A 23,765-nucleotide genomic window follows, 5' to 3' on the forward strand; every position below is an offset into this window, starting at 1 on the left:
TCTTTGATTTTAATTTACTGATATACCCTGAAGAATTTAGGGTGAGAGTTTATCTCGCAAATTTCTAATTGTTATATAGGATGTACGTGACAGTTACTATTTACTAGTATGTGATATGAGGTGGGAATTGCTGACTTTCAATAGTCCAAATACTTGGGAATCCCGAAACAAGAAAATAGTGTATTGACATAATATCTTATAACTCAAGCTAAGATATGTCCTCAAAAATTACACATTTTGGGATGTGGGAAGCTCCAACTAACTATTGAGGCTGCTCCGTGTCCAAAGCATGCAGCCATGATAGAATTACTTGTGCACCTTTCTCCCATGACTCATCCAACATCATGTCATGTGCAACCCCTTCTACACAAACAGCTGATGCTCCATAAAACCTGCTTGTTTCTCTAAGACCCTCTGCATCCTGCACAAACCACATTATATCTCATGATTTTGAAAGATATAGCAGATACTATATTTTTGGGCAAAGAATCATACCACTATAAAATCATCATTTGCTCCCAACACCAGAATCTTCATACAGGGATCCTTCACGGGGGGGACAGGAAGTGATGCGTTCAGCTTCCGCAGATCAAAAAGTGGCTTCCGTGAACTTTCTGTCATCAGCTTCTGATATCTGGTAAGATTTATTTATCAATGAAAAGGAAAGGTATAAGAGAAAAGGGGGTTTAAGCTAGCTGTGGATTGGATTCTCAGAGAAATCATTTTGTTTACTCCTTGATAGTGGAACTTTCTTATCCATTTACAATACTAAAAGATTTAAATATTTACATGTTGAGAAAGGTCAATGCTCTTTAAGCAACAAATTTATTTCAATTGCCAGATGGATATGCAACGCCTCTTGTTGATTGATCACAAAATGCAGTGGTTGCATTAACTAAGAAGGTATAGGGAAAGAAGTTTCCAGTACTAACCGAAGGACCAGATGATCCTCCATAGAAGCAGAGAAGAAAGTTTCCTTACAAAGTGGCAGAGAAGTTTGAAAAGCTTTTGCTGCCAGACTGCGCGTTACCTGTTTCATATTGTCACAAATTGGACATACCGGGTAATTGGTTTCAGTATTCACAGTTTGGAGACAGTCTTGCTCTAAAGAAGTTCTTCATTCTTTAAAAGATGAAGTACCTTAAATGCAGCAATAGGTTTGGAGAATAGATACCGCCAAACTAGGCCACTGGGAAAAAAGGTAAAAATACATCAGTCAAGAGAATAAAGTTTACGTATAAAATAAGACAGTTTTGTTAAGAATATAACCTATTTCCTGAAGGAGGTACAGAGCATACAAGGACAGCTCCAGCTAGATTCGGGTGTGTGTTTTCCATTTCTGAAACTTACATTAGAGGGAAGAAATTGCAACTATAATCACTTATGAAAGCCATTAACAATAAAAAAGCTTATCATTTGTCTCTTCACAGATTTATGATGCTTCAGTTAAAAAAAGACGAAACAGAGATTCACTCAGTAGCTTAGGCCTCAAACATGAGAAAAAGCGTAAAGAACTAATCAATTCAAAGGAGAAGTGCGATAAATTGTATATGTAGCAATAAGCCTCAAGAAAAGCCTTTCTAAATTAATTTTTCCCTTAGATGCTTAGACCTAACTAATATTATGATTTGGTCTGTGATGGAGAAACTAGTTTCATATGAGAATTTTATAAACAAAAAAGAATCTAGAGACATGTCAAAATATCAGTATAATTAACACCTATTGTGTCGCCTAAGAAGGCAAGGAAATTGGAAGCGGCAAATCCATGCCAAAGAGTTGTGGCTATTTAGAAACAGCAATTAGAGTATGAAGTCGTCGTAGAAATGTTTTCAAGCTTGGGAAGCAAAATGACTATCTTGTTTGAAGATTATCAATTTGTACCTCAATATCCCACTTTCCCATCCAAGAAATATACCACTAAGATCAAATGATGCTGACCTTGCAATTTCTCATTTCCTACATTTGCAATATAGTATTGAACGATAAGTCCGCCAAAAGAGTGACCCAACAAGATTGGTGGTAACTGGATTTCCTTGTGGATGAAGTCGGCCACATCAGCTGCATGACTCTACTGTAGATACAGAGTTCTCAGAGTAAGAAGGTCACAATAAGAAAAAGACAAGTCACAGAAGTAAACATGAATGTTCCTTCAAAAAAATCTCCATCCAAGAAGCAACCATTTTCATTTGTGAAGAGCAAAGTATACCTGGAGTGAACCTGCAACTGCACCATCAGGTGAATCACTTTCTCCCTGAGGAGACAATAAGAACATCATACAGAAATCGCATATCTATGGATAAGAACATCTTCAAGAAAATGGGCATCTTAATATTTATAAACAGTCAAAATAAGGGGACACCGCGTGAACAAACGTATTTAAATCACTGCTTCAAGTTAAAAGGATTATATCTGCCAGTAAGCAAGTGATAGCTCAATTATAAGCAATGTAGATGTAGATAAGCCATCTAAAAACGTGATATGCCAATTGCTGTGCTGCAACACATTACGGGCTGCTACCATAAAATTTACAGATTCTACACGACAAGGATCATGAAGACAATTCGACTGAGAATTTTATGTTGGCTCTAAGGAGAAATCCACACACAACGAATTCCCTCATTTCTCTTTTTTGTTTTTCCCTAAAAATCAAACTATTCATCAATGCCAGGAATGGGTGAGGAACTCAAAAGGAACAGAAATCCAATGCCGACAAATCGGGAAATTAAACTTGAGAAAAGACTAGAGAAGCGGAAAATGAAGAATACCTGAGCGAGCAAGCTGAGAGCATAACAATCAAATCCATGTCGAGAAAAGAAGGGCAACCAGTGTTCAGCCCAGCACCACGCAGCGTGAAAACTCCCGTGCACGAATACTAACGGCGGCTTCTCATCAATTTTGTGATGGCCTTTTTGGAAGATGATCTCCATGCTGGAACCGGAAGGGAGCTTGTGAAATTGGCGGGACTGTCCTTGCTTGAGTTCGTAAGGTACCGGCATTTTGTAGTTGTTGATGGTGAGAGCGTGAGCGGCCCGGGGCTTCACGGCCACTCCGCAGTGAAGATTGTTTGTGAGAATTGTGGTGCCAATGGCCGCCATTGTTGATAGTTCCAGCAACAAGGATAAGTTGCAATTCTCTGTTTTTCAACTTTATGCCATTACGGAGACTTGGAGGGTTTTATGGTAAAATCCTTTTAAATTTACTATTTACACACTGTAACTTGATGGAGAGAAAATGGAGTATAAATCTGAGAACAGATCCAACGCAATCTTTATCTGATTCTGAAACTCGACGCCTATAATCTTGTAATATGTTGTCGGCGCTGCACCAGCCTCATTCGCCACCAAGAATCCCTCCTCAATCCTCATATTGGTTGCAGAGCGCATTTCATCCGGGGAGAAAAGCTCCTCAGCGATCTGAGCACGTGGGGAATTGGGGGGCCCTGCAAATACTTTGCTCAAGTCTCGGATCAAAACCAGCTTGCTACAGTCATTAGGCAGTGCAATGAGCAGTCGATGAGATACATTGTGATTGGTAAAGGTTCCAACTGTCTATTTGATGACTTGGGATTTGATGGATGCGTTATCAAAATAGCATCGCCTTCTTAGAGAGGATCGACTCTGGTTTGTCCAGAGCTGGAAGCGGCTACCCCGTCAATCGTCTGGGCGTGCACACTGCGAATGAGGGATTTACGGGGCTTGAATTCGCCGGAGGGATTCCGGGCACCGTTGGCGGCGGCGCTTACATGAATGCCGGAGCAAATGGACAGGTTAGAAACTGGTGTTTCCCTTCATGTTTTGGTAAATATTGATCATTTCCATATATGTTGAAGGAAACGGGTGATGCTGTGGAAAGCGTTGAGATTATGACGAGTGAGGCAGAGTACAAGATTCTAAAGAGAGGCGACCTCAGTTTCGGATATCGATGGTCTTCGTTTCAAGAGATGAACGACTTGGCAGCCATCACTGCTGTCACCTTCAAGCTCAAGGTCTTAGAAACAGCCAAGAAAAACCAGCAAGAATACTTGGAAAGGTAGCCAATTTGTGCCATACGGTATAAATATAATCTATTAGTATTGGTACAATACTAAATTATGTTTATAGGAGGAGATGCAGGCAACCATTGGGGGAGAGAAGTGCTGGCTCAGTGTTCCGTAATCCGCAGGGGACGGAGTTTTCAGCAGCGCAGCTGATTGAGAGGGCCGGCTTGAAAGGATGCAGAGTCGGAGGGGCTGTCACGCCAACTTCTTTATCAACTGCGGTGGTGCAACTTGCCGCGGCATGCTTGGACTCATTGAGTTGGCCAAGGAGGCTGTGTGGAGGCAATTTGATGTAGAGCTTGAAGAAGAAGTCTTGTATTTTCCTCCATGATGTCAGAAACTAGAAATGCAAACTGATGAGAAACTAAACTAAGCTGCTCTATTGCTATATGCTAGTAAATAGTATCTGTATAACACATTATACATGTAAGATGAATCACTTGATGAAATCAGTAGAAATGGCATCTTCATCGGCTATCTTTTCCTTAGTAGGTGTGGTTAGAGCTTTAGTAATGGCGTGGACAAGAATTCCGACGGGGCAAAATAGGAGACACAGAGACACAGAATGCCGCGTCTCTATATTGTTCTGCAGTCCATCGCCATAAACTTGCCTGCAGATTGGAAATAGAATGGTAATTAGTAATGGCCACAAGCAGCATATGAATTGAGTGAGAAAGAGAGAGAGAGAGGACCTTGCAGCAAAAAGGTCTACAGTCAACAAATGTATCCAAGCAGAAGCCAATGTCATTTCACTGGAGAACATCTTAGCCATACCTGGCAGCTGAATGGATTGTCTCTGAATGAATTATTTGCATTCAAAAGTATGATGAATATTGAAGCAGAAGTATGTATGTATTTACCTCGGGTAACCAGTATTTACTTGCAAACATGACACGGATCGTATCAGGTGTCCACGATAGGTACAGAAGATAAGCATATAATGCTCCAAGAAGCACATAAGGTAAGCTGCTTGCCACTATTTTCTTGGTCTACCAAAACAGATACTCCAGTAAACAGATGAAGTATTGTGTTGTAGTTGTATCAGGGAATACAAGTAGTAATAAACACTTACAAACTCAGCTTGAGGCGCTACAACCATCAAGGTATAAAATGGAAGAACAGCTGCTGTTCCCAATGTAAAAGCACCACTTGCAATCTCAGAACATGGCACCACTGCAAACCACCACAAAAATTTGGTTTATCTTAAAATGGAGAGATCTACCAAACGTTGAAGAAATAATAAAGAGTTGGGCGAATTACATGAAGCATACACCGCTGACCATTTTGTCCCAACATTCGATTTACTGATGCCTCTGCACCCACTTCTCCATGCTTGCCCAAACACTTCATTCTTCTTGCTTCTAAGAAGAGGACCAAATCTTTGGCTTCTGATATTGTTGCACGAGGTGTTACAGCCCAATCTTTGGCGCTCTACCTATAATTGATATGAAAACAAGTCACAAAATATCAAAAATCACTCTATTACAGAGTACAATTTTAAAACCTCTCACTAATGAAAATATTATGCACTTTTGTTTAATACAATAATTACCTTGCTGAAGAAAGTGTTGTACCTTCTGCGAGTTAAAACTAAAGCACACAAACCAAGCTCTTGCACTAGACTTGCAGGTAACAAACAGCATGATGATAACCAACAAAATTTACATTGAAATAAACATGTATGTCAATGAAATTTTACTACAAGATCAGGATTTAAATCTTATAGTAGTAATAGTTTAGTGGCAGAGCATGTGTGCTTGTAGCTAAAGATCATGAATTCAACTCACACCAACACCTTTTAAGTCGTATATATGGTTGCATCCTATTGAATAGTAGCAGAGTTAACTAGAGCACACCATGACTAAAGGTTGGAAAACAACCAATTTAATGAAGCCAAAGTCCTTAACAAATCAATACAACACTCTCCATAATGATGATTAATGTAGAACAAGCAACACTGTAACTGGAATATCCATCACAACTCATATAAGTGTCTAGAATTAATGCTCAAGTGAAGAGATCAAAACAGAGTACCAATAGCAGCTATCATAACAACCAGCAATTCAAGAATTATAAAGCTCTTGCACAAATAATAATACTAGTAATTAAAAAAAAAAAAAAATGAAGAACGATCAGAAGAAGAAACCAAACGGACAGCCTTTAATGCGAGCTAGAGAAACCTCACCTTGAAGGAGACACAGACTTGAGAGGTGAAAAAAGCAGAAGACAACGCCATGTCCGAATTCAAGACAAGAAAAGCAAACAAAAAATAAAATGGTTGTGCAGGAGAGGAGGGAGGTTGAGGTCAGCAGAGAGAGATGATGGAGCAAGAAAAAGGAAAAGAGAAGGTCTGGTTTGGAGACACGAATGCTTCCATGTGTATAATAAATAAAGGAGGGGTCGACTTCATGGCTTACTGCAAATGCGCACTCCACATTGATTTTATTGCACAGTGAAAAGTTGGTTGTTTACCAAATCTAAAGAGACAACCCTATTGCATGGAAAGACTGCCCAACCTTCTTTTTTCGCTCACCAATGCTGATGGGACACGTTTTGGGGAGCCACGTGGCGCACATGCAAGGACGATGGCTTTGGTCAACGTCATTGTCTCCTTGCCTTTTTAGGTTTCCTTCTTATCTTAATGCTTTTCTTTTATCAACCTATGATTATAAATAAAAATGCAATTTGCAAGTGTGTCGAGTTTTCATCTTAAGAGTTAAGACGATACTTTCTATATTGGGAGACATCACAAAAATTAATTTGAAAGGAACTAAAATCAAATCTTTTCAAAGATGAACAGTGCTAAAATGAAGGAAAATAAAAAGAAAAGTAAGAAATATGAGTTCAAAAAAATATTGATTAAGAGTACTTCAACTGATAATATATTCAACATTTAAAAAAATTGTTATTACCCCTTTCCCAAAAAAAAATATTTACACTTTAATCCTCTAGGTGAGTCGAATAATTTTATTTATTGAAAAAAATGAATGTCTGATCGATTGAAAGAGTGTCTTAAAAACTGAGTATTAATAAGAATACTGATAAATATCTTATCAATAAATCGCGATTCATCGTCAGTAATATTCAACATTATTAAAATTTAAATTACAAATACAATGCATGCAAAAATAGCACGAATATAAAAGTGTTAGTTTTGGAGCCCCCGACCACTAAGGCCCAATGACTTCAAAGTTAAGTCTTTCTCAAAAAGATTGTATCACAAAAGAAAAAGAAAAGAAGAAAATTAAGCTTTCTCTTTATTACTATATTTTTCTTACTACTTTCTTCGGTTCAACGCGTGGCATTTTATTAAATCTACACGCATTAACCAACAAAAAATATCTGGTCATGATTTCCGATTCCATTATCTTTCAGTTATATTCTATTTGTTATTTTTGATATAAAATTAATTATTTATAAGTTATAATTCTTATTTTATACATCAATTTTAAAACTATTTAATCATTATTCTCTTCTTCATTTTATTATCTCATTCATTTTACAGCCAAACTTAATATCGAGGTGATCGTCTGAAATCCTACATGTCCAATCTATCGATTACTAAAATAACATCGAATAGCTAAATGAGTGAGGTATGATTTCGCTAAAAATCATTTCAGATAACCATTTTAATTTTTAACACTAAATTTGGACGAAAAATAGACAAGATAGTAAAATAAGAAAATATATATAGTTATTAAATAATTTTAAAATTAACATACAAAATAAGAATTATTTAAAAGTTTGATAATTGATATATAGTATTTTCTTGTTGGCGACGTTGTAGTCTCGTATTGATTCAATAGTGCATTTATCATTATCAAGAAAAAGAAAATATCGAAACACGATAGTGAAAATCACATACTATGTTTTGACCAGACACTAGAATTAGGGGAAAAGGTTGCGTGGAAAATGTCATGATTTAGACACTTGCATTTGTGCATAATAATCCAATTGCATATCATATCAAATCATTCATTTGTAAATTGTGTCACGTAAATATTACTATAACGAGTTATTGGCATCTGACAACGACACCTTACAAACGTGCTAATTGATCGACTAGAAGAGATTTATACATAACATAATGACAAATACCGAAATAAGCACTCGGTGTTGTAAATATATCTTTTAGATAGATCTTATGTGTGTTGATCAAGAAATCTCCCTAAAACCCTAGCTTCCTACTTGTATAAATAGAGGCCTTTGGCCCTCATATTGAAGACGCTCAATACATATTCTCTTCTCTATTCTCTCGTTTCTCTCTAGTTTATAACACGTTATCAGCACCAGAGTCTCTAATCAATTGAGTAAATTTGGAGATATGCCCTAGGAAAGAATCGTGTCTTTCTTACAAGGTACTATAGCAGATTTATGAAATTTACTTTTGATCTTTGAATAATTTTGTGCAAGTATTTTAACCTCTTATTACTCTCGTATTTAAATTTTAAGATTTGAATAGATTTTAAAATTATTGCCTTACTAATAAATTTCTCAGCTGTATCGTCAAACTTTTAATAATTCTCAAAAAATCAACCGCTTGATTCACTCATGTTTTAAGTTCGAATGTTTGCATTATGAATTTTCCCCAATTGGTTGCAAGACAAGACCTTGTTTCTTACTCTGAATAGTAATGGAATTTGAATAAATTATTTAAAATTGCTCCATTATTTATATATATATATATATATATATATATATATATATATATATAGGAATTGGTTCAATTGAGATTTATATATATTTTGAGATTTTGAGATAAATGAACATATAAGTATATTTTGATGAACTTGTCAATTAATTTTTATGAACGCGCGTTGGTCTAGGGTTCAATCCCTACAAATGGCGTGTTTTTTAAATAAATTAAATAGATTCATATGTTCATCAGTTATATTGGTTATGTTCAAAGAATTTATTGATATGTTCATTTATCTCAAAATCTCAAAATATTTAAAATCTCAATATAAGCTAACCCTATATATATATATATATATATATATATGAGATTTTAGTTTTTCACTCCAAATGATTAGCAATCTTGCAACAGATCCATTCAATAAATCTTACTATTTTTAATTGCATGTATTTGATTACATTAACTTGTACCATTTGCTTAATGTTTAATCAAATTATCTTTATATTTCGATTGTCGTCAAAATCTCAATTAAATGAGAGAAATTTTGAAGTATTAGAATATTATATATATATATATATATATATTTTTAATGTGATCATATCAATTTATTTAAAAACATGATTATACCAATCAATTGGTTTCGAAAAACGAAAACAGAATAACTTAGTTAGGCTATATATATTATAGCTATTTTTTTGTAATATTGAATTAAAATGCCCAGTGATCTCATAAATATATATGATTAAGTGGATCATTATTTATTTATCATGTGTCGATCACTTCTATCTCTGTGCATCTAATATCATGTTATGTGTTCTAAATTAAACCGAGAAAAGAAATTTTGCATGTTGGAAGATCCTGATGGTTTTCAAAATATCGAGAAAACGAATGTTATTTCCTCTATCCACCAGTGTCAATATATGCATAATCTGATTCTGTTTTCATATCTTAGATTATTGTATATTTTGTTTATGCATATCCACAAAATGTGTTTCAATATGTTGCTCCATTTGTCTTTTTAATCAACTATAATTTCACACATATTGTGAGAAATTGATGCACTGCAAAAATAGAATTTTAGGTGCATTGAAATTGGTTTAATTTGGTGACTTTTATATAACGGATTAAAATATTTTGCCGTCAGAACCATTCATATACTTTGATATTTTATGTTATGCCATTAATTGATTTTATGTCAATTATATTGTTGTAAAAATGCTTTTGAGATATTATTTTTTTTTCATGCCAAATTCTATGATTTTTGTGCTTTTATTTCAAGATTTGATATGTTATATTCTGAAATATACACTATGTATATGCAATCTATTTTTTTTTCTAAATAATCTTGAAAATTATTTGATGCTATTTAAATAGTACAAGTAGTATTCCTGAAGAATAATACATTCAAGATCTTAAAAATTGATGCTATCAAAGTAGCACAAGTAATATTACTAAAGAATATTACATGCACAATTCATATTACATGCTCTCGAAAATTAGACCTTGAGCACAAGTAGCATTTATGAATAATATTACATTCAAGATCTTAAATTGATGCTATTAAAGTAGCACAAGTAATATTCCTGAAGAATATTACATGCTCTTGAAGAGAAATATATATTACATGCTCTCAAAAATTAGACCGTGAAGGTCAAATGGCCTTAAAGGCCGAATGGTTGTACTCTTTTTTCCTTACTAAGTTTTTTCCTACGAGGTTTTCTTAGTTAAGGTTTTTAACGAGGCAACTAGTGTAATATATGAGTAAATATATATGTCTTGTACTCTTTTCCTCTACCGAATTTTTCCCATGGGGTTTTTACGGAGAGGTTTTAAACAAGGCATAAACAAGGCATAAACAAGGCATAAACATCTATACACTAACAAGGCATAGATAGATCTTATGTGTGTTGATCAAGAAATCTCCCTAAAACCCTAGCTTCCTACTTGTATAAATAGAGGCCTTTGGCCCTCATATTGAAGACGCTCAATACATATTCTCTTCTCTATTCTCTCGTTTCTCTCTAGTTTATAACACTCGGCAACTTTTACAACACTCTACCTAATTTTTATCTTTTTCTTTTCTGAAACACCTAACGTTCTACATTTTATCTTTTTGAATAAATTAAATCGAATGACCTATATATATGTATGCAGTATCTTTTGAAACACATACGGATTTTACATTATTGTGCAATATTTTTTTGAAAATATAAATTAAGTCGAATCATCTATTACTTCGTCGTTCCTCCATCAATAATAAATTGATCACATTGTGAATGACATCGATTTTAATAAAAATGTGAGTGAAATTATTTGGACTACTATTATTATAAATGAAAATAATAAATTTTTGTATACGGAACGAGAAGAAAATTGTGACAAACTTTTTATGGACGATGGTAGTATATACATATTTATATAGTATATATTGTAGTATCTAGATTATTTTAAACAACTAGTACGTTCTCCCGTGCGATGCACGGGCCACGATATATTTATATTTTTTAAAAATTTTATTTATGTAAAAATGTCAAATATCATGCATCATTATAAATTAGATTATTTGGCAATACTTTTTTATATTAATTTAAATATTATTAATTGATTTGAAGTAGTATTGTATCAACTCTATGAATATAATATTAAATTTAATGAATATTGTAAAGTTTTAATTAAATTTATAGATTATAAAGCAAATAATTTAAGACAATCTCATTCTAAGCATATAATACTAAACCATGAATATCAAAATAAAAGTTTAATTAATAATCTAAAAATGGCAAATTGGTTTAACAAATTGATTTGGAATATGATATTTATAAATAAATGAAATTAAACAAAGAATCAAGTCAATCTTCCAACAAAACATAGTCATGCTATATCTTATTAAAATAAAGAGGCCAAAAAATAAATATTGAACAAATAATAAATCATAAAAGATGTAGATATTCTATATTTTAAATAATAAATCATAAATGATTTCATCATAGGTGTTCCCGACAATATAATCTTCATTTGTTTATAAAACGATATATCAATAAATAATCATTTATTCATATAAATTATATGATATTTTGTGATACATATTACTATTTGAATTAGTAAATGCAAAAACTAAATTACTTCATTTCACTATCATCTATATTTATTTTCTTTTATTTTTAAGTTTTTTATCATATAAAAAACTTGTAAATATATAACTACGAATGTTACGACAATTAATTTTTATTATTTTTATCTCCTTTAGGCATATAATAGTAAAATAATAAAAATAATAACAATTTCTTTTGATTAGGGTTAACTGATGAGGTATAAAACGTTTTGGGCAAATTGCATGAAAATACCCCACTTTTTTTCAAATTTGATTTTTTGACAAACTTTTTTTTTGTTGCAAAAATTTGAACGAGCTTTCAATTTGTTGCAATGTCCGGCCCGTTAAATTTTCGGGCCAAATTAAATCTTAGTTGGCAGCCCGGAATGCCAACGTGGCATTAAAAATGCCACATCACACTCACAAACCCCCCACGTCACCCTCTCTCCCTCTCTCTCTCTCTCTCCACGCCCTGTTTCCGCCCCCTCCAAACAACATCGCCGCCACTTCCTCCCGGAATTCTGGGACCTCCACAGCAACGGTCACCGCCCCCAAATTCCAAACAACTCGCCGGACTTCCTCCCTCCACCGCCACAGATACCCAACAACCACGCCGTCCCGAAATCAGAAATTGAAGAATGAAGAAGAAAAACTTTCAATTCTAGAAAAAAAAAACTTCAAAAAAATGCTCCTAAATCAAGGAAAATCGAGAATTTCAGGGGGAGTGGTCTCAGAGATGTTATCATCTCATCATCGACCTTTTTCCCGGCGAGGATTTCAAGAAAAATCGAGGGGCAGCGGTGCTGCTTGGTTAGTGTTTACAGAGGGGCGGCGCCGCCCCAAATACCTTTCAACCCCGTCGCGCCACTTCCTCCTCCGCCCAAATCTGTCCAGATTCTCGGGTCTCCCCACATCACCATCTCCGACTCCCTGTTTTCCACCGCCCAAATTCTCGGGTCCACCGGCTTGAGGGCCGACGTTTTCTCTAGCCGAAGAGCGGCGAGCAAGCGAATTAGGGCTCACCCCATTTTCTCAGGCGGCGGCACTGGTTTCCATTTGGACACCACTACCTGTTTTGTTCTCAGAAGAACGGCGACCGGCGATTTGAGAAAATGAGGAAGCAGGAGAGACGATGAGAACCGGCGATTTGAGAAAAGTAGGGAGCGGGAGAGACGATGGGAGAATTTGGAGGGGGGCGAAACAGGTCGTGGAGAGAGAGAGAGAGAGAGAGAGGGAGAGAGGGTGACGTGGGGGGTTTGTGAGTGTGATGTGGCATTTTTAATGCCACGTTGGCATTCATTTGGCCCGAAAATTTAACGGGCCGGACATTGCAACAAATTGAAAGCTCGTTCAAATTTTTGCAACAAAAAAAAAGTTTGTCAAAAAATCAAATTTGAAAAAAAGTGGGGTATTTTCATGCAATTTGCCCAAACGTTTTTAATGTGTTGATAAGATGAAAGTGCTATTGCAAAAATTAGAAATTTTTTGAAAGGAATATTTTATTTATAAATTTTTTGATACATTTGTTGTTTAAGCCATATAGCTTATCGAATTGAGATGAAGAAATTAAATCAAATTAATGATATTTTCATGATCTTTTATTCAAGATGTATAGTATATATATTTTATCCAAAATATAATTGCATGAAATGAAACAATATAATCTATCTAAAAAATAAAGAAATTAAAAATGTAATTAGTATTGCACACATCTCGGTAGTTATTCATGCAATTAGTTTTTGTTAAAAAAATAAAGTGATGCCCACGTTTTTTTTAATGGTAGTTATACATTTTTTTTACAATTTGTATAACCTTTATATTATACATATTTTCAAAATTGTCATTGAAATCAATTTCAAATTAATTTGAAATCAATTTGGAATTGAGAAATCTCTTTTTAATATAGTATAGATGTGTCAAGAAGATTTAAAAGTATAAATTTTACTTTTGAAAAAACTTATTATTCTCTCTGTCTCATTTGACCAGTCACAAATTTTCAGGGCACAACTATTTACGAAAAGACTAATTAGATTATTAAGATGTTCCTCCATATGAGTTGAGCTAGAAAAAAGATATGAGGCACAAAAAATAGTCTCATTTAAAAAGAAAATGAGACATTTCAAATAGAACGACTCGAACTGGAAAGTAAGAGGTTTCAAATGGGACGAAAAGAGTAGAATTCCTGCATACGATGGTGGAACCCTTTGTTTAGACTTTATGTTTCATTACTCGTGTCTCACTTCAATTTCAGTATTTAATAATTATTACTATAAAATAAAAATGACTATTATATTATAAATTTTAATTAACATTTATTACAAAAAAATTATATAGTATAATTTTGGAATAATCAACCTAAATAATCATTTCTAAAACATAAAAAATGTAGAGTAAATATAAAAATAATAATTATAAATAATTAAATGAGTGAACTAGGAAATACTTTAAAATTAAATTAAATAAAATTGGGATAGAGTAGGGATGTCAATCCAGCCCGAAATTCGTGGGCTGCCTCGATTAGCCTGCCGATTCAAAAGGGTTAGGGTTGAAAATTTTCAACACTATAAAATTACAACCTGAGTAGTCTGATACCTAATACCGGTTGGCCCAAAAGTAACCTGAAATCCTATCGGACTGAGCCGATAATAATATGTTCATCTGATTATATGAAAATTTTCTTGTTATTTGATTTTTCAACTTCATTACATTGCTTCTGAAATTTAGTATAATAAGATAATTTTTTTCATAATTTTGTGAAACATATTTTAATTCAATATTAGAAAGATATACACCACCATTTCACTTATATACTTAACATAAAATATTTAGATATAAGCATTTAATAAAACTGCTACATCTTTATATCTCTAAGAATTTCATATTAATGAAAGTCGAAGTTGAAATACCATTTATTTATACATGTAAATGTTTATTACAAATATAATGTTGTCAAGAGAAATATATTAGTTAATTTAAAAAAAAAAAAATCAAGCCCGATTAGCTCGATGGGCTAACCCGAAACCCGAACATTTAGGGTTAGAGTTGAAAATTTATAATCCGAGAAATTTTCAATCTAATTAGCCCGCACCCGAATAACCTGATAGGCTAGCCCGAAACCCGATGGATTCGCCCAATTGACATCTCTATGATAGAGGATCTAAGTGTGAATTTCCATGAATACAGAGATGCAGCGATCAAATTCTACACAGTTCAACAAAAACAGTCTTATTCGAGATTCACATTTTCTGTACATAAAATATATGGCGAAAAATAAATAAATTGGCATCATATATATCTAGTTTCAAATTCATGGTAATGCAAGAACAATCAGGCATCATATTCATCTGTACCTATTTCTTTTCTCAACTGCAACTACCAAAAACTAAAAATTCATGCGACTTCCACATCAAACTTGTGAATAAAAACATGTGTGGTAGCATAATTCGCAGAGATAAATAAATTTGTTGTGCATGAAAGGTTAGCAGTTGCAATGTTGATCAAGCCAAGAAATAATGTCCCCAAATACTCCAAGTATCATCTCATCCGGCTCCCCTTCCAGAAGAGCGTGATAGGCACCATCGTATAGGTTAAGTTTCTTGTCTCGACTATTTGCCTTCTCATACAATGCCTTACTCACCGATGGATCAGTTACTTTGTCTTCCTTCCCGTGCAGGATCAATAATGGCAGTGACACCTGCACAGCACAACAGCGTTGAATGCAAACTCAAGCTTCAGTCAGTTATGTTTCTTCACCATGTACCCTCATGTTCGACACTACACACATTCTTCTTTGATCAAAGAGATTCACAATATTTGGCATTATGTTGTCCATCTTATCATCTACTTCCCTTAATCGTGAAGTCCTATTACAAATAACCGAGCTAGCAATTTCTAATACGCATTTTACTAATTGGAATACAGAGCAAAGAAGAAAAACGTGTGCAGTTAACCTGGTATTAACCTTCTCTTGAGTTTGCAACTACTTTTAGGGGGTAGGGGGAATCCACCAAATTAAGGGCCAAGATCTAAAAATGGATCACATATAGTTTAAAAAATCAGGCACACAATTTTACTAGAAACCCTAGATTTAGACATCCATTTCCAGAAAGACGATCAAAAAGAAAAGGGAAAGAAAGAAAAAAAGATACAGCCTAATGATTCTCTGGCAGCAGTATAACCTAAGTTTAGAAGCCAAGAACTAAATGCATGAATTGGCATTGCATGTTTCTCCAAAATATTTCTAACTTTATACAAGTATGCTTTAAAATTAAGTCTTTTAAAACTTGAAAATTTTCTAATTTTATACGAGTATGCTTCATGTAACTAGAGCTAGACTTAACCTATGAAACATCATGACAATGTCCATCGACAATAGTTTTTCCAATGCAATTATGAATTTCACAATATTAGCCTTTTTCAGAAGCTGAGACAAAAATGCGATGTTTGACATTAAGTGGAAATGCAACTATTGAGCTGACCTCTAGATCATAAACCAAAGAAAGAAACAAGATGTGTGCGTGCGTTGCCCAAGGGGTAAGGGGTTAATGCCTATGGCCAAAGGTCTTGGGTTCGAGTCCCCTGTGGCGCGGCCTTTAAATTTCTTTATTTAATATTGTTAATTTATCCAAAAAAAAAAAAAAGAAACAAGATGACCCAAAAGTTTATCATAGAATTGAGTGATTAGCATACCTTTTCCAGTTTCTCCTCTATCTCTTTTGTGGTCCTCAGCAACTCCAAGGCTGTTCCTAGGCGTGGTTTATGCTTGTAAGAAACAATGTTATACACTGTCTGCACAGATCATGAACCATAAAAACTGCTCAATGCTCATCATATTCTTACCGAGTAAACTAAAAGAAAATCCGTCAAAAAATCTGTAAATCCATGATGATTTGATGAATTCTTAGCCTTCATCTACACAAAGTTTAGAGGGGAAAAATAAAACTTACCTGTTTTCTCTTCCTCTCATCCCTGAATGCCAATTCAGCCAAATCCTTTTGAGGAACAAGCTTCAGTCTTGGAAGCAATTTCGCCATTCCAGTAAGAATTTGGGTCACTAACCAAGGCGGTACCATATCATCTGCAATCTAGATTGAAGGTACAATCATTCTAATGCGTAGGTACATCATGAGGGTTGAATTCCTCGAAAAGAATGGAAAAGTACCTTGCACATCGGCGCTACAAGAATGGCACCATTCCAAGCATCGGGTTGCTTCAGGTGCACCTTGAGTGCTACTGCTCCCCCCATAGATTGTCCGAAGAGAAAACATGGTAACATGTGTAGATTTGGATCTTCTGCATTGATCATCACCCGACTATTACAGGAAAACCTTGAAAGGCTTGCATAGTACTCTTGATTTCAACTTTCACACACATACACACATAGAAGCAAGCATATAAAATTTACTTATTAACGTGTGTGCTCATGACCTGAATGTTGTTGGAAAGGACAAAACTCAGGCTACCTCATACCCTACCTTTCACCTTCGAGTAATGCTCAATGACATCTTCGACCATTATATCAAAGTTCTGGATGTAGCCATGCAGACCTTCTGATAGACCAAATCCAGGGTAATCCATGGCAAAAACCCCGTAACCAGAAGATGCCAACTTTCTGGCAATTCCTACAGACACAGCATCAAATCACTAAGTCTCAATGTACTCCAAAATCAATGTATAGCCTATAACCAATCTTATAAGCCAGACGTGCCTTCAAAGAAAAATGTGCATGTATCTCCATAACCATGGCAGAAACAAATGACTGCTTTCGGGGAACCACTATCTGGAAGCCAACTTTTCGAGTAGATTTCTAACCCTCTGGAATTAACTTCATATGACTGAAAAGAGTCTACATAAGTATACTTAACTATCGATATCAGAAAGTTTTGGCAATTAATTGAGTGCAATAGCAATACATGGTACTAAAAATAGAAAGTTCTTTACCTTCACATGAAAAGATTGAAATGAAAATTTGAAACTGTATATGTCATGTTTGTTACAATAGTTTATATCTAGTGAATGGCCACGGTCTAAGGTCATGTTGCAATTATGGCAAACAGAAGATGGATTGTACATTGATTGCTAGCAAGGAAAATAAAACCAGTTCAAAACAATGAGATTTGGCATTGCATTTATGTTTTGATAAAAGACACGAACATGAAGATATCACAGTTAATTATTGTGGTTAAATATTATCATATTGGAAGAAAACTTATTTCAAAACATGTTCATGCAAGCCCTGATATTCCATAATCCAGGACAATAGACCTAAATATGACATCGTGTAGACAATTTTCCAAATATTTTAAAAATAAAAAAGCAGTCATCCACTAAAGGATTGTAAAAATGGACAAAGGGGGCGTTTACTTTACATGATTGATAAGATGGATGATTGAGTATTTTTATCCTTAAGAGAAGGATTTCTCCAATCCCACCTTTTTGATGGGATAAGAATCAACAAAACTAGCTCAAATGATAAAAATAATCAAGGGAAGTTTCAATCCATCAAAGTAAACAAGGGATTAGCCTTACTATTTTTATCTATCAAGGCTAATCCTTCAAAGTTAACGCCCCCAAAGGGAAAATAGTTTAACTAAACAGCAGAAATATGAAATGTTTTACCTCTTTTATCTTCAATCCAGCATGCGGCATCTGCAAGAGATGTAAAGCAATAAATACAAAAGCAAGTCATAGGTATCAAAAAAGATTTGAAGCAACAGATGCTTTAATTCAAAAGAAACAAAAGATAAGAATAAAACTTGTCTTGGAAACTCTTTAGGACAATCGCACAGAACTCAGAAGAAGTTTCTGTATCAAAACCTAATGAGAATACGAATACATGGCAGGTTATCTACACCCAAAATAGAATGACTCCATCCATTTAAGGTACCTATTTGTAGTTTTTTCAGTCCTATTGACGACAAACCAATCAGTTCCTTGTTTATTCCGTCTACTTATACTGTTATACACGATCTTCCTTCAGTTTCACCATACCACGTTTCAGATATATTCACTTCTTGCGGATTTATCTGTTCTTGTCAGAATACACTTGATTTTAGCCAAAAGGCTAAAAAGAATATTTCTTATTAGAACATGGAACAAGCCTCATCGTTCCCAGAGATTTTCACACACATCTCTTCTTTCTTATCAAGTGTAAGTATCCAGTTTATAGTGTAGCACACTAGAGGCCTAATTTTTTCCAATTAATATTCAACTACAGAAACTACCGGTTGAGGTATTCGATTGAAAATCTTAAATTCCTATGATTTCATCGACAAATGAAATCCACCACCAGTAACAATATAACCAGGGTCATGCAACCATAAGAACACCACAATATGCATATCCCTTTAGGGGGCATTTACTTTGAGTAATAAGATAGATAGATAAAACATAGGATTAAGTATTTGAAGGATAAGATGGTCAAACATGTTCAAAGTAAACGCCTCTAATGACATCAAACATCAATACAAATATAGATTTAAAATAAAGGGTCGATTTTGCTTTTGAAGCACCAAAATAAGATTCAAACAGCAATAATATAGTTTTAGATGTTACAAAAAACTCAAATCAGACCATCAAGCACAACGCCAAGAACACCAGTTTCAAGATCAATTTCATTACCATAAACGGAGCTCCACCGCAATCAAGTCCACTCAAACAAGCAATCCAAATCTTGCATTCAAGCTTACACACACATAAAGCACAAGTTTTTTTTTTTTTTTTTTTTCTTGAATAATCAAATACAGAGAGCAATTCCGAAATACCTTGAACAAGATGTGATCGATGGAGAGTTGAATGTCCTTGAAGGCCTCACGAGCTCGCCTCCTGGGCCCCACATGGTCCATTTCAGCATCCAGAATCTTCTGCAAATCCTCGCTTATACCCTCAAACTTCACAGGATTCCCCATCGCTTGACCTTTCAGTTCTAGTTCAAACAGACCAGCCAGATTTAAAGAATCAGAAACGAGGGAAGAAAGAAAGACAGTTGCGATGAATTGAGGCAGTTTGGTTTTCGTATGCAATTGAAAGAGCGCTTAAGATTCAAAGCTTGCGTATATTGGGATAACTGAATTTATGAGCAATTTCTATGGAGTATTATTTTGGTTTTATATTAGATTAGGATAGGATGTCATTTCTTTGCACTATGCAAAAAACTTATGGTATGTCCACGTAAAATGTTCTGTTGTTGTCAAAATAAATAATAGCCCACAGGCCTCATTTTCAGAGTCAAAACATTAATTAACGCCGTAATAAAAATGGACAAACAGAACCTTCCAAATCTTGGTCTAATTATTTGAGCACAACTATGATTATAAATGTAATAATCACGATTACCTCCTTTCATTTTTTAAATTGTTTTATTTTGCATTCTTGTATCGCTATGGCATATTAAGATCAAGTGTATTTTGTTCAAGATTATGTAACATACTTGGGCACCCGAAATTCGACGATGGAGGAAATATTGATTTGAAATTGGTGTTGGTTGCATCCAAAATTGGTATCCTCGGTCTGATAAAGAATACTTGACAGTAAATCTATATATTCAATAGTATATAAAGTAATCCCTCCCTATCATAAGTGAGGCAGTCTTTTTGACACGAAATTTTAAGAATTAGTATTATTTAGTGAGTATATTTAATTATATGTGTAATTAAATATTTTTTAAAAATAGTTAAAAATTAATTTCAAAGATAAAGAATGAGTACTAATTAAAGTGATTAAAAAAATAAAGGTGTAATTAATTTTATCACAAAATGTCCTATACATTCGGGTGTATCATACACTCAAATTGACCCGCGTACTAATCTAAACCCGCATCCTGACTCAAATCGTGTAAATAACACTATTCAGGTATACAAATAAAACTGATTTTAATTGACATTATTCAATTGTATAAATGACATTGTAACATTTTTAAATGTTATAGTGTCATTTTCAATCTTGTAGTGTTATTTAAAATATTATAGTATTTACAGTTTTACATTGTCAATTATAGGAAGTGTCATTTATATTTCTAAATAATGTCAATTATACACAATATCATTTGTATAACAGAATAATGTCAATTACAGACAGTGTCATTTGTATAACAGAATAATGTCAATTACAGACAGTGTCATTTGTATAACTGAATAGTGTCATTTATACAATTTGAGTCAGAATGCATGTTTGAATCAGAATGTAGGTTAGGATTTGGATACCTAGGTGTACCCAAGACCACCTCTAATTTTATTAATGGAATCTTGAATTTCTTAGTTTTTACCAAAAAAAATGACTCATTTTAGTTGGGACGGTCTGAAAAAGAATACGATTCATTTTCGGTGGGATAGAAGGAGTAATAATTACTATAAAATCTACTTAATGGTAAATCCCAATTATGCCCCTAAGCTTGGACATAATCCCCAAATTATCCCTCTCTATACAATTCCTCCAATTTTATCGCCTTCCTCCATCCTCGTAAAACCGGCCACTCGCCTTATTTCTCTCTCTCTCAGGAACAGAGGAGCAATATATTTCTTCGAATTTCACGAAATTCAGGTCTCTGCATAAAATTTCATCACATGTCACAAATTTGAAAGAGAAATGGATTGTTACGAAAACCTAATAGCCACGGGACGCGTTGTTTGTCCGAAGCCTCGTCGTGTCGGGCCGTCCAATTTTAGCAATTCCGTGATGCCCTTGAGATGTCACTTACGGTAAGGATTTTCCTTCTCTTTTTCGGGAGAAGATTTTTTTTTTAATAAAGAAAATAGTTGAGTTGGTTCTACGTTTAGTTTCATTGATTTTTCACTTGTTTCTAATGGAGCAGTGATGGTGCTGAGGCGTTTGATTCGAGAGCCGGCGCTGAATTGCTTGATTTAACCCTTTGTAAGGTAGTTTTTGTTTTTCTTCTTTCCGTTATTTGTTGATAAAATGTTTAATGTGATTTATGCGCATTATAATTGTCAATTTAAAGAAGTGGTTCATCAAGTGTAGTTTTATGGTTATTTTCCGAATTAATTGATTCTTTTCTTGTGTATGTCCTTGCACAATGTCGATTATTTATTTTTAAAATTGTGATTCTGAATCTTCACTTTTTATTCTCACACCACGAACTCATTGTGTTACTTGGTGATGGCAAATTCCTAATGATCATTCTTCGGCTAAAATGCTTCTTTGTAGCTTACTTTTGCCCCTTTTTGGTCGAATTTTCATTCCAGCGGCCACTGGATTGGGTATATAATATCTGGTGTAGTTTGGATTTTGCCATTCAACTCTCTTCTTCAAGCTTCCGTCAATGTTTTTGAATTGGATACTGTTTTAGCCTTCAACAATTTATTTGCATTAAGCTTTCAGTCAATTATTTTCATACAATGATAGATTGTTTATTCATACTGCACGCAGCTTTGATATTTGATCTGTTGATTGATCGATGGTTCTGCGAAAGGCATGCATTTGAGTTGGCTTGCATGTAATCATTTGTAGAACATTAGAAGTAGGGACTAGTTTTCTTTGTCTCCCCCCCCCCCCCTCTGGCTATGTCCTTCTATAAGTTATGTGTTTTGTTGCTCATCACATTTTATAAATCATTCTGCTTCGCTCCTAAAGTCTTGTATTAATAAGTGATTTTTCTGCACGGAGGCTTAATGGATGTAAAAAGAAAAAATTGGTTAACCTTGTTAACTGAATACAATCAAATCATCTCACGGGCCCTCCAGGTTTCTTATTACACATAATAATAATAATAATAATAATAATTTACTACTATTATTATTCTTTTTCTTGTTATCATCCCACTGGAGAGAATAATGTTACAAGCATTTAGTGTGACAAGTTTTGGCAAGAATCACTCAGAATGTCAGTTATGATCTTCCATGCAGTTTTGGCTTGCATTATTAGCATACAGTTGCAAATACTCAATGCTGATTTTTGGATGTTTCATTCTGGCTTCTAGCTTACTAGGTAGGAATCAATTTATTTCATGCAAAGTATCCTGAATTAAAGCTTCCGAACTACTTATGTCCAAATGGAGAAGTCAAGAGAATTTGGTTTTTGGTGCCAAAAGGCAATCAGTTATACATCTCATCTTGCAGTCATCGTTGGAAGTGAGAAATTAGATCTCATATGATGTTGTCTTTTGTTAAATGTCATTCTATCATATCTTTTGGCTTTTGGCATCATAAACTGCAGGCGCTGCATGCTAAAGAACTATCGTGTGATTTGAACCCTTTTATCTTGTTCAACAGGAGGGGTTCCAAGGTGAAGGATGTGCAACTGTATCATCATCTCCCCCATTTTTCTTTGGCTCTCCTCCATGCAGAGTTCAAAATCCTCTAGCACAAGACGCCCATTTCAGGGTTCAAAAACACGGCCCCACAGCTTCCTCCCCTTCCGATTCAGCTTCTCTTCCATCATCCCATTCTAGAGTTAAGTTTGGAAACAAACAAGCAGCTGTAAGAGTCGAAGGTTTTGATTGTCAATCCCGTGTTACTGCTATGGCATAGCATACCATAAATTTTGCATGTAAAAATTTAGAGAGAGAGAGAGAACCACTTGAAACGGAGTGAAAATCTCAAAAACTTTGACTGTGATCTTCTAGATTAGGCTAGGTTAATAATAAAGTTAGGTGATCTTGAGGAGGAGTAACCCATGTTCAGCTGACCAAAGAGCAATAAGTCGGGAAAATTGAAGCCGGTGAAGTTGAATTTATACAAATTTTTTTTTCTTTTTTTTTTTTGTGTTTATGGAGGAAGATTGGTAAGTTGATTGGGGGTGCCTTCTGATTATCCGGGAGATGCTTTGTAAAGAGTGCTTTTGTAACTATAGAAAATATCATGTCATATAGTTCCTAATAATTTTGTTTTTGACAGCAGAAATGAGATGTGGAACTTTGTTGTCCTGTGTACATTTATTTATGTGAGTTTGGAGTATACCGGCCAATCGCTTGTAATTATGCACGACGCCAAAAAATTATACAGCACTGTATTGCCTGAGTATTGTTTTTACTTAAATTCGACTCCAAC

General features: G+C 34.4%; 5 protein-coding genes across 11 annotated transcripts; 2 read left to right on the forward strand and 3 right to left on the reverse strand.

The window, feature by feature from the left end:
- Positions 1–116: 116 nt before the first annotated feature.
- On the reverse strand, positions 117–3,173 carry LOC131023857 (uncharacterized). 4 transcript variants are annotated; one of them, XM_057953479.1, is made up of 8 exons: positions 2,766–3,173; positions 2,207–2,251; positions 1,939–2,068; positions 1,270–1,339; positions 1,141–1,189; positions 933–1,030; positions 496–634; positions 117–414 (listed from the first exon to the last, which is right to left on the reverse strand). In XM_057953479.1, the coding sequence occupies exons 1-8, from the start codon at positions 3,093–3,095 to the stop codon at positions 364–366; spliced, it is 912 nt and encodes a 303-aa protein (XP_057809462.1). In that variant the 5' UTR covers positions 3,096–3,173; the 3' UTR covers positions 117–363. The 4 variants fall into 4 exon arrangements, with proteins under 4 accessions (XP_057809462.1, XP_057809459.1, XP_057809460.1 ...); XM_057953476.1 differs by having other exon boundaries at positions 117–421; XM_057953477.1 differs by having other exon boundaries at positions 1,270–1,345.
- Positions 3,174–3,574: 401 nt separating this feature from the next.
- On the forward strand, positions 3,575–4,513 carry LOC131023859 (uncharacterized). The gene is made up of 3 exons (XM_057953483.1): positions 3,575–3,766; positions 3,830–4,029; positions 4,101–4,513. The coding sequence occupies exons 1-3, from the start codon at positions 3,575–3,577 to the stop codon at positions 4,330–4,332; spliced, it is 624 nt and encodes a 207-aa protein (XP_057809466.1). The 3' UTR covers positions 4,333–4,513.
- On the reverse strand, positions 4,019–6,487 carry LOC131023858 (protein ABA DEFICIENT 4, chloroplastic-like). Of its 3 annotated transcripts, XM_057953482.1 has the most exons (7): positions 6,222–6,487; positions 5,297–5,471; positions 5,109–5,209; positions 4,897–5,025; positions 4,729–4,817; positions 4,461–4,647; positions 4,019–4,376 (listed from the first exon to the last, which is right to left on the reverse strand). In XM_057953482.1, exons 1-6 carry the CDS (start codon positions 6,270–6,272, stop codon positions 4,473–4,475), a joined length of 720 nt encoding a protein of 239 aa, XP_057809465.1. In that variant the 5' UTR covers positions 6,273–6,487; the 3' UTR covers positions 4,019–4,376; positions 4,461–4,472. The 3 variants fall into 3 exon arrangements, with proteins under 3 accessions (XP_057809465.1, XP_057809464.1, XP_057809463.1); XM_057953481.1 differs by having other exon boundaries at positions 4,019–4,647; XM_057953480.1 differs by having other exon boundaries at positions 4,019–4,817.
- Positions 6,488–15,034: 8,547 nt separating this feature from the next.
- On the reverse strand, positions 15,035–19,943 carry LOC131023861 (caffeoylshikimate esterase-like). Of its 2 annotated transcripts, XM_057953485.1 has the most exons (9): positions 19,752–19,925; positions 19,527–19,687; positions 18,382–18,411; positions 17,471–17,597; positions 17,238–17,384; positions 16,925–17,055; positions 16,710–16,847; positions 16,453–16,551; positions 15,035–15,457 (listed from the first exon to the last, which is right to left on the reverse strand). In XM_057953485.1, the coding sequence occupies exons 2-9, from the start codon at positions 19,668–19,670 to the stop codon at positions 15,242–15,244; spliced, it is 1,032 nt and encodes a 343-aa protein (XP_057809468.1). In that variant the 5' UTR covers positions 19,671–19,687; positions 19,752–19,925; the 3' UTR covers positions 15,035–15,241. The 2 variants fall into 2 exon arrangements, with proteins under 2 accessions (XP_057809468.1, XP_057809469.1); XM_057953486.1 differs by having other exon boundaries at positions 19,527–19,943.
- Positions 19,944–21,185: 1,242 nt separating this feature from the next.
- On the forward strand, positions 21,186–23,618 carry LOC131023862 (uncharacterized). The gene is made up of 3 exons (XM_057953487.1): positions 21,186–21,458; positions 21,572–21,635; positions 22,989–23,618. The coding sequence occupies exons 1-3, from the start codon at positions 21,346–21,348 to the stop codon at positions 23,244–23,246; spliced, it is 435 nt and encodes a 144-aa protein (XP_057809470.1). The 5' UTR covers positions 21,186–21,345; the 3' UTR covers positions 23,247–23,618.
- The last annotated feature ends 147 nt before the right edge of the window (positions 23,619–23,765 follow it).

The sequence above is a fragment of the Salvia miltiorrhiza genome, chromosome 4 (assembly GCF_028751815.1).
Source record: "Salvia miltiorrhiza cultivar Shanhuang (shh) chromosome 4, IMPLAD_Smil_shh, whole genome shotgun sequence".
NCBI lineage: Eukaryota > Viridiplantae > Streptophyta > Magnoliopsida > Lamiales > Lamiaceae > Salvia > Salvia miltiorrhiza.